Source organism: Triplophysa rosa, linkage group LG2, assembly GCF_024868665.1.
Source record: "Triplophysa rosa linkage group LG2, Trosa_1v2, whole genome shotgun sequence".
Lineage (NCBI taxonomy): Eukaryota > Metazoa > Chordata > Actinopteri > Cypriniformes > Nemacheilidae > Triplophysa > Triplophysa rosa.
Window position 1 is genome coordinate 16,125,382 of NC_079891.1, and position 9,595 is coordinate 16,134,976.

At 41.7% G+C, this 9,595-nt stretch overlaps 1 protein-coding gene across 2 annotated transcripts in view; it reads left to right on the plus strand.

Annotated features, from left to right (window-relative positions):
• The window catches only part of fam222ba (family with sequence similarity 222 member Ba), a 64,162-nt gene extending 54,781 nt beyond the window's left edge, over positions 1-9,381 (plus strand). For both annotated transcript variants that reach the window (XM_057357291.1, XM_057357282.1), the window contains exon 3: positions 5,742-9,381. In XM_057357291.1, the coding sequence (XP_057213274.1) occupies positions 5,742-7,456 (1,715 nt within the window). In that variant the 3' untranslated portion in view covers positions 7,457-9,381. The remainder of the gene's footprint in view (positions 1-5,741) is intronic.
• The last annotated feature ends 214 nt before the right edge of the window (positions 9,382-9,595 follow it).

Consider the following 9,595-nt stretch of genomic DNA (forward strand, 5'->3'; position numbering starts at 1 on the left):
ATTATTATTACAGTTTTTGTTATCATGAATTAATTTTTATTAGTTATCTTGTTTTCGTCAGTGAAAAGATGTCATTGACGAATCATCTTCGTCATAGTTTTCGTCAACGAAATTAACACTGCACTATAGGTCTAACAATGCAAAATTAATAACATGGCATAAGCTTAAGTGTAATTTTCTGACAAGAATTTACATCACAATATAGTAGCGGCTACTGAACTCACAGAATATGAAATGGAAATGTCTCACAGAAATATTATGTGATTTTGCCCATCATCTGAAAGGTTCTGGGATGAAGCACAGGCTCATCTGTTTAAAGCACACGGCATTAACTAATGCGATGATGCAAGTGCTGGTTTAAACCTCCCGTGGCATGTCATTAACTGCCCCTTCAAATTCATCTGTTCCCTGCTGGGGTCCAGATGTTACTGAAGCGCATCTGGCAAGAGCACACATTCCCTCAGGAGACACAGGAAGCAGACGAGCAGGATCAGGAAGTGCTAGAATATACCTTGGAATGCAGGAACACCAGCCATGAAAGTAGATTAGGGCAAAAGACTTTATCTACATGCAAGGGTGTCCGCGGATCCTTAAAATGTCTTAAAAAGTCTTAAATTCCATAATGTCAAAATAAGGCCTTAATTAGCATTAAGATGTCTTAAATCCGCGTTTCCAAGGTCTTAGAAATGCAGTCGAACCGACACCGTAAATATGATTTTATTTTCGTTTTAAAATCATGTACGTCTATTTGTCACGCAGAACAAAATAGGCGGAACCAACTAACAAATAACACGTTCGCGGGGGGTTCGTTAGGTGAGTGGACTGGACATTACCACATGGAGAAAAGTTTGAGCTTTAGCCATGGGGAAGTGCAAATTTGTTGCTATGAAATTGGTCTTAAATTTCATTCTGCACGGTATTAAAAAGGTCTTAAATCCAACTCTCAGAAACCTGCAGATACCCTGTAACATGTTTTCTTTCAATGGGATGAGTTGGAAGAAGGGATGGTTGAAGACTAAGACATTTACATGTGACTTTCATGCATTTGGGAGACACTTTATGCAAACTTACTGTGCATTCACGGTATACTTTGACCGGGCTGTGTGTTCCCGAATCAAAGCTTTGACCTTGGTGTTGTTAGTGCTATGCTTTTCCAAGCCGAGCTAAAGGAACACAAAGAGATAAATAAAACAAGGAAGATTTGTCACCTTGAGGAATAACCCTATAAACTATATAAGGACACCCACTCAGATCTGCAGAGAGGATTTGAAAGTGTGTGGGTGGCTGTGTTCAAGGGTAAAGAGCCAGTAAGGAGATGTGTATGGTGTACTTGGACAGAAAGGCTTGGCAATAGCTGTAACAGCCCCATGTGTGTGTAATAGGTCTCCTGGGGTTTGCCTGATTACTGTGATCCTCAAATCACTGCTGATGAGAGCGAGAGAGAGGTTAAAGAAACCACTGTTCTAATGATAAATCCTAGAGAGAAGCGAGTCAGAACTGGTATCAAGCTTCACCAGCTCTAGAGATGTCCTTCAGTGAGATGCACGCAAGTATATGCTCTGTGCATGTTTAAATGCCACCTGATCCACTGATCCTTCGAGACTGGAGCTTACCAAGATCGCTTTTGAAAAGGTAGTTTGCTTAAAAAAATAAACAAACACACAACTTGTACACTACCGTTCAACAGTGTGTTTTGTAATTTGTGATCTTAAAAATAATTTGATCTAAACACATTTGCTTATACATTTCTTTTTTTGTGGACAAATGTACAATTGTGAAATATAAATATAACATTTTATTTGATCATTTTATTTAAAATGGATTATTTTGAGAAAAAGTGAGCCGATAAAAGCCCAACAGTACATCCTATATAGTATGAGTGGGAGTATGAATACATTCCAGACAGTGCTTCTGCCCTTTTTTATTGTCATGTTACCCGTATGCTCTTTGACCTTCTACGTATTAAATACAACCTGTACGTAGAAGTTGGTAAAAACATAATTTAGTCTCGAGAAACACCTTTTTCGGAACTTACCTTCGAAAACGGACATCCGCCTTAAAGTTTTCGGCTGTTTTTATTTGATTAACCTTTGACTCTTGGTCAGCTCCCGTGGCATCATGGGATAGGGTAGTGCCCATCCAATGCACACTCACAAATCTTAGTAGACCATCTGCGTATTTCTCGCCTGTTTTTTGCATACAAGGTTTCGGACATACTATTCATGACTCGTGCTAATTTTCGCCTACTATATAGAATGGAAGCAGCCGATTTCGGAAGCAGGGTTTGATTTTAGTTTTCTTTAGTCACAACATAGTTCTCATCATCGTTTTGTTGAGGTTTTTATTATTCTAGAACAAAATATTAAAGAGCCGTATGACTGAGAAAATCAAAACTGATGTTTTGATCATTCCTTCAACACACTCCTCAATAAAGCTGCATGGCCTGACATGACAGTTATTACTGAAAAATGATGTGGTTAAGTTAGTTGCGTCACTATTTTTAGTTAGTCATTCCCTAGAGCTGACCCGCTCCATCCTCTGCCTTTGTCCCCTGTGTCTCGTAGTGTATGCGTGACAGCATTGAGATTGTGTTGTGGACTAATCCGAACGAGATTGACTCCTCATTATCACAAGCCGGCCTTCCCCTGGATGTCACTTCACAGGGGAGCTTGTTGCTGACACACAAAGAGAGGTGCAGGGAAGAAGCAGTGAAAACAAGGATAGACTCCCTTGTGACTTATTAAGAAAATGAGTCTCCTCATCCTTAATCCTTGATCTAGCCCTGTGGTGGTTCATTCATTGGGCCCAACATGGCTCTTTTTCCTCTTCATCTGATTTCCCTTCTATTTCCTCTTTCTCTTTTAAAGAGGTGAGCGAATGTAGGCAGCCGGTGAAGGCAGCTGACGTGCCCTGAGATTGGCAGGAAAGCTTTTTAGCAAAGAAATGTCAGGGGCCATTTTGTTTAGTCAACAGCCCACATAGAGGGCAGAGAGAGACAGTTGAGAGATGAGTGAACAGCATGACAGTTGGATGCTGTGCAAGGTGCTGGAGGATGCAGTTGATGATTGGGCGGCCTGCTGTGGCTCCAAACAAGCACTAATTTCACCAGAGACTATATTAACAAGATCGGTTTAATCAAGATGAACATATTAGACACTTCTTTGCTGTATTAGTTGTGCGGCGCAGAATCTGTGGTCTGTGGTTAGAGAATTGTGTACAAAGCTCAGCAATTTCCTCAGAAATTCAGTGGCTCTTGTTTACTACAATGTATACAGTCCCCTTCATGTTTATTTATTCAGTGTTTTAGCTGATAATATATGATAATTATAACATAATGTATGATAATTGGCTGGCAACCAATAAGAATTTGTAGTCCCAATGGTGCTGTCGTGAAGTTTTAAAGAAATACTACACCCTAGAGCTGGGTCCATAGGGGGGGCTAGGGAGATTTCCCCCCTAGATTTTCCTTAGGCCTCTCCAAAGTTATCTAGTGGACAATTAGAAAATAATGTTTCATTTAAACGGCATTTCTAGATGTATTGTGGCCATTCCAGTCCAGTGTCTGTTTCAACAAAATCAAACCTCAGGAGTGACAGTCATCCAACAGCAACGTGAAAGATTGACAGCATGACAAGACATGAAAACTGTGATAAAAAGGTTATCACGTAAAACATAATCTTTAAACTTTTCCTAAATGCGTGTACAAATATTATTGTTGTATTGCTTGAAAGTGAACTTTGTTTTGCAACATGCTATTCCAGCTACAGAAACACTTTGCTATCTGTGTGAATGGTTCTTTTGCGTGTTGGTTGGGTTGTGTGTTATGGAGAGTGTGGTGGGAAGTGTTGGGTATCTGTTCAGTGTTTGTCAGGGGCAGTGTAAGCCGTGAGCAGTGACGGAATCGGCTCAGGCTGGATGAAAGAGCTCAGTCACAGTGCACAGGCTGTCTATCCGATCAATGGGGAAGAAGGGGCCAGGAACGCATGCTAATACTGTGCGCGTTTGTGTGTGTGTCATATCAGTGTGAGGGAAGTGCAGGTGGGTACATCAGAAGTCTCCCTCCCGCTTTTCTCCACTCGAGTGATGAAAGCTTGTTTTATACAAAGAGCCCCTTTCAGCAGGCAGACAGCAGCCTCACAGAGAGCACTTATTATCCTCAATGTCTTTCTCTCTCTACCGCTCTCTTCCTTTGTTTTTCTGTCTGTCTCTCACCCGCTCACCTTTCTTCTCATCCCATCGCATCAGAGGTGTCATGTCAGGTGGGAATGGTTTTCTTTAGTGCGCCACTGCTCTTCCTGAGAGTGAGCTTATGTTGCGAGCGGAGATCTGTACACCTCTAAAACATAAAAGGCAGCATGATCGTGGAGCGAATTATTTGGCCGGATTTATGCTCACCATTAAAAGCATTAGAGTGATTGTGAAAGTAATGGCAGTGTGTGTATGTGTGCGTGCACAATGGTCAGATTTTGTTTTTGTTTAAAGGATGGAAGGTTGCAGTTGTAGAGTACAAGAAAAAAGGAAAGAAACCCACTCAGATACTTACCACATGCACTGTTAGTTCATCTTTTTTTATGGTATGTGCTGTTGCAGAAAGTCCCTCGGGGGTCTTTAAGCAGTGATGGGAGCAGGGCAAAACATGTTTCAATTCACACTCGCAGACAGACAATGCAGATGGGAATTAAACAGACTCACACAGTGTGGAATCACAAAGGTGCTGTTAAATATACTGCAAGAAAAGACGCTTAACAGCAATTGATGGTGTCTGACGGTCTTAGTGTTCAGAGTGCTGTGTGTGTGCGTGTCTTGCGTGCACAACCCCTGCCGTGACAGGTCACACCTTGGCACACAGGAAGTATGTAACATCAGCTCGACAGCTAGTGATCCTTTCATAGAAATGTCAAACTTACCTTGAAACAATTTGAAAATGTATTATTTTTACCAAAGGTTTTTACCATAATGATAGTTGTCAGATGTCAATATTTGGTGCTTTAAACCCCTTGTGAGGTCTCAGTATGATTTTTCATAGGCAGTTAAGTGTCACGTTCATAACGGTCCGTATTCTTTGTAAATATAATAGTTATTATATGGTCTGTGAAGAGCAATCCCTCATGCATTTGTTCTCCAGAAATACAAATATGTCTTAAATCTTAAATAAAGTATATCTTAAATAGAAAATGTCTATAGATTGATATTTTCCTGACGTCTGAGCCTTAGGAAAATATAAACAGATGGTTCATTATACTGGTAATACAGTATACAGTTTAAATTTCAGGTTTTGATTGTAAATGTCCCATCTATAATGCTGGAATTGCCTTTTTACTCTGATTTATCAGATTAAGATGTTAAATTTTTTTATTTTGTGTACTTGAATATGTACTTGAATGAATCAAAATACCTTCCTCCATGTGGAAAACGCAAAGATTCAAAGTTTTGTTTAAAAAAACACATAAACAGAATTTATGTTTGCCCACAAATTTAAGCATTTACATCAACCAGTTTACCAATTAAAATGAACCAGTTTGCATTGGTTTGATAGTAACACAAATCACACTACATTAAAACATTTTCACAATGTGCTAAGGTCTCTTCCGACTTTGTAATGGCACTTTGGTTTGTAATGAGAGAAAACCTGCTTTGACAGTGCTTTGCTCTCTATACTGAATAGGCAGATCATACGTCATAGTCATTTTTTCAAAACATAATGTATTTTTCTTCTCCTTTTTGTCCCTTTTTCCTTATAGGGGACACTACACAAAGGATGAGATCTGCTCAGTATCCAACCCCTGCGGAATTGGATGCTTATGCTAAAAAAGTTGCCAACAATCCACTCACCATCAAGATCTTCCCCAACAGCGTCAAGGTCCCTCAGCGGAACCACGTTCGCCGTACTGTCAACGGCCTGGACACCGCTGGTCCCCGATACAGCCCCTACCCCTCCCCTCAGGCCACTGCCAAGAGCGGCCTCCTTGCCGTCGTCAAAGTGCCCCTGGTCAAGGGTATCATCAAGGACTTTGACGGTAGACGGGCACGTCTACACCCAGAGGTGATTATGAATGCCACAGGCGCCCCATATGCAGCGACCTCGGCCAGCACTTTAAATTTGCACCACCCGTCGCAGGGTCCTCCCAGAGCATCCCAGAATCCCCAGGGACTTCCTCCACACCCTCAGAATCTCCAGACTTTGCAGCAGCAGCAATCTGTACATCCACACCAAGGACTCAGACACCCACCTGCCGCCTCCATGCCGCAGCAACCACAGGGTCTTCCAAGGCCCCAGACTCTTTCCTACGCCGCTTCTTTAGGCCATTCAGGCCCCCACCCTCCTTCAGCCATTCTGCTTCCTCAGCAGCACCTCCAAAACCCACCACCAAGCCTGCAGGTAGGCGCTAGGAAGCTGCCAGTTGCAGATGCCCCTCCTAATGTGACTGTTTCTACCTCAACCATTCCGTTGTCCATGGCCGGAGGCGTCCACCAGGGTCGCCAGGCTGATTTGAACAGCATAGTGCACCAGATAAACCAGTTCTGCCAGGCTAGAGCTCAGGGCCCTGGTGGTACATCAATGTGTGAAGGGCAGATCGCGAACCCCAGTCCCATTAGTCGAAATCTACTCATCCACGCCAGGATGCAAGTCTCGGTGCACGGGGGTAACCCTAGCGCACCTCATACCGGTCTCATGCACCCATCCTGTGCTCTCGGACCTCCAGATAAAGCGACTGCGTCTGCACCGGTGAGTGCAATGCCACCACATAACATGGGGGCAATGAACCACATGTATCACAACGATATGAAACAACAGCATCAACAACATCTACAGTATCACCAACATCAGCCACAGTGTAATCCTCAGATGAGGTCATGGAATCAGCATCAGCTAGCTCACCTCCAGCACATCCCTGAGGGGGGCGGACACCCCTGCAAACCCCCACCTCATGACACTGGCCTCCCCTGTAAGGGCATTAACTATCCCCCAGAGATGAGCATGGGGCAGCCTTATGCCATGAAGCCCTCCTCTCCTTCCCCCCCACTTGCCAACAATAACAGCAACAATGCAATGCCCCCAGGCGCGGTGACGCACTATAACAACGGCCATTACTACCACCAGCCGTCGGTGTGGGGTAGCATTCTTCCCACGCCCAACAGCGACAGTTCCAACTCACAGGACCTCCCCGTGCCCTTCCATGGTCCTGCAGGCACTGGCACGGGCAATACCAACCCCACCCCAGGGATGGACTGCGCCCCCACAGGAGGAGCGGCCCATTACCGATTAGTAGGGGGTGCCTTATTAGGGCAGACGAATCTGATGCAACCAGCAGATTGCATGGGAGCAGATTTCCAGACGCCCTGCTTCCGAGATCAGAATCTGATCCTGATGGGGAAGATGCACAGGCCACCCCCTATGGGTCGGGTAGTGGTCCCCCCCTCCGAGTTGCAAGGCCAGCACCCAGGGTACAGATAAGCTTCAGCCCACAAGCCTCAGACACAGTTTCTCTCCTCAGTGAAGTCAGCCAACACACACTCGTGTCATCTTCTGTTAGTCTTAACAATAGAACTGAACAAATGAAATGAGCTCTTATCGATGAAATGAAAACTCAAGGATGATCGTTAATTCAACAAGCGAAACCAATACAAACCTACAAATACAAAAGAGCAGTGTTTCTGAGATATTCTGTGTTATTAATCTTGCAAGTGATCAATTTTTGTTTTGTTTATTTTGAGAGTGCTTTTACTGAAGGGAATTGTTTTATCATTTATTATAATTTTCTACTTCTCTCTCAGCAAATCCTAGTACCTGGATCTGAGGTGTTATATATGAACATATTTCTGTTTCATTCAACCTCCTTTCATTTGAGCGCTCTTTGTTTTAGTCCTGACCTATAACGTCCAGATGGCAAATAAGCACATACGTCTTCATCATAACACTATCTTTGTTCTTTATTTTTGCAGTCCTCAAACTATGGGGGAACATGTCAGTTAGTCCCTTAATATTTTGGGACCGTAGCTAAAAGCTCCTAGCATGTGTTCCTGTACAAAAGGAACCCTATTTGTCACACTGTATGCATTGGAAATGTATATAATAGTGTCTCAAATCTATGTAGTCTCTACCTGTGAGCTGTTGTTTGCTTGTAAAGGGTTCAAACAGCTTGTTTTTTCAGACAAAAACATTGAAACTTTCAAGACACGAGAGTAACGGTAATATATACATCCTGCTTACGCTATGGTCATTCTCAGTAACCAATGCGAGTGAAGTTTTGATTAATGATTGTGAAAGATTATTTTCTCTGTTGGACAGAGGAGAAAAGCTACTAATGTTTAAGCTGTGCCATTTTTAACCTTATCATTATACTCTTCTTAACATATGAGAAACTATTACTTGAATTTTATAGGTAAATGATGTCGTTTCAGGTGGGCCACATGTGGTGTAGTTGTACGTGGGTTTGCAGGACTAAACATACTACTGAAGAAAGTGTCTGTAGGCTTGTTACTAATATTATGTAGAAACTAACTATGAACCAAATCAAGGATGTATGATCCTGTTAAATTCATTCTTTAGAATAACAAAGTAGAAGTTGCTACTGATTCTTTTGTGAAGTGTGCTTGAATTGACCAAATTGATCACTTGCAAGATCATTTGTGGTTAAATTGAGGACTTTTTTAAGGAAAAGTCAAAAAGGTGAAACAGCAGATGAATTGCATATTTTATTGTACACTGGCTAATCTACTGTACTGCTGTAACTTTAAAGAAGTGTAATAATTGTGTATGAATGCGGCTGCGTGTGCATGTGAGTACAGGTGTGTGTGTTACGGTGGATGGGGTGTGTGTGCCAGTGAGTCCGTCTGTTTAGACTCACTGTCTGTTTGCCTCTCCTGAACAGCTCTCATGAAGCCTTAAGTATTCGGTCCTTGGACTTTCCTTTGAAAACAAGCATGATTATAATAAAGGTATAATGATTCTGATTTTGAAAAATAGACTATAAAGGAACAGCATTTTTCCTTGTTTATTTTTATTAACTCAAGTTTTTGTTGAATAGAAAAGCAATTCTTTAGAATTACTTTATAAATGTAAACAAAGAAATAAAGAATATTTTATTGTTATGTTTTATAGCTGTGTGTAGTACTGGGCTGTAACAAAATCTTTTTATTCCAAGTTTCAAAGCTTCAGTTTTGCAATTTGTGCTATTTATAATTCTGAACTAGATTTTTTCTCATTATTTAAATCTTTTTTTTTTGGCAATTTCTGTGAAATGGAGGAAGCTTTTAGAAGTCTTTCTCGTATCTGTCACTCTGTGGCTGTCGATTGAATGTGTGGCAAGAATCTGATGAGTATGAGAGTTGTGCTACTCATTTTTTGTAATATTGTAATAAAATAAAGTTCTAATTTATGCTTTCAAATCTGACTCTGTTGTATACTGATTGCTTGTCTACAGCTGGAATTTTTACTCATTAACCAGTCATAAACATACCTCTGTGTAAAATACCTTCATCCAGCATTTTAGTACCTTTAGACAAGATTTGTGAATGGACATTTTTGTCAGTGATCTGGTGTAATGAACAGATCCGTGCTTACTCTACTCATCATATATGAACATCTTATTGG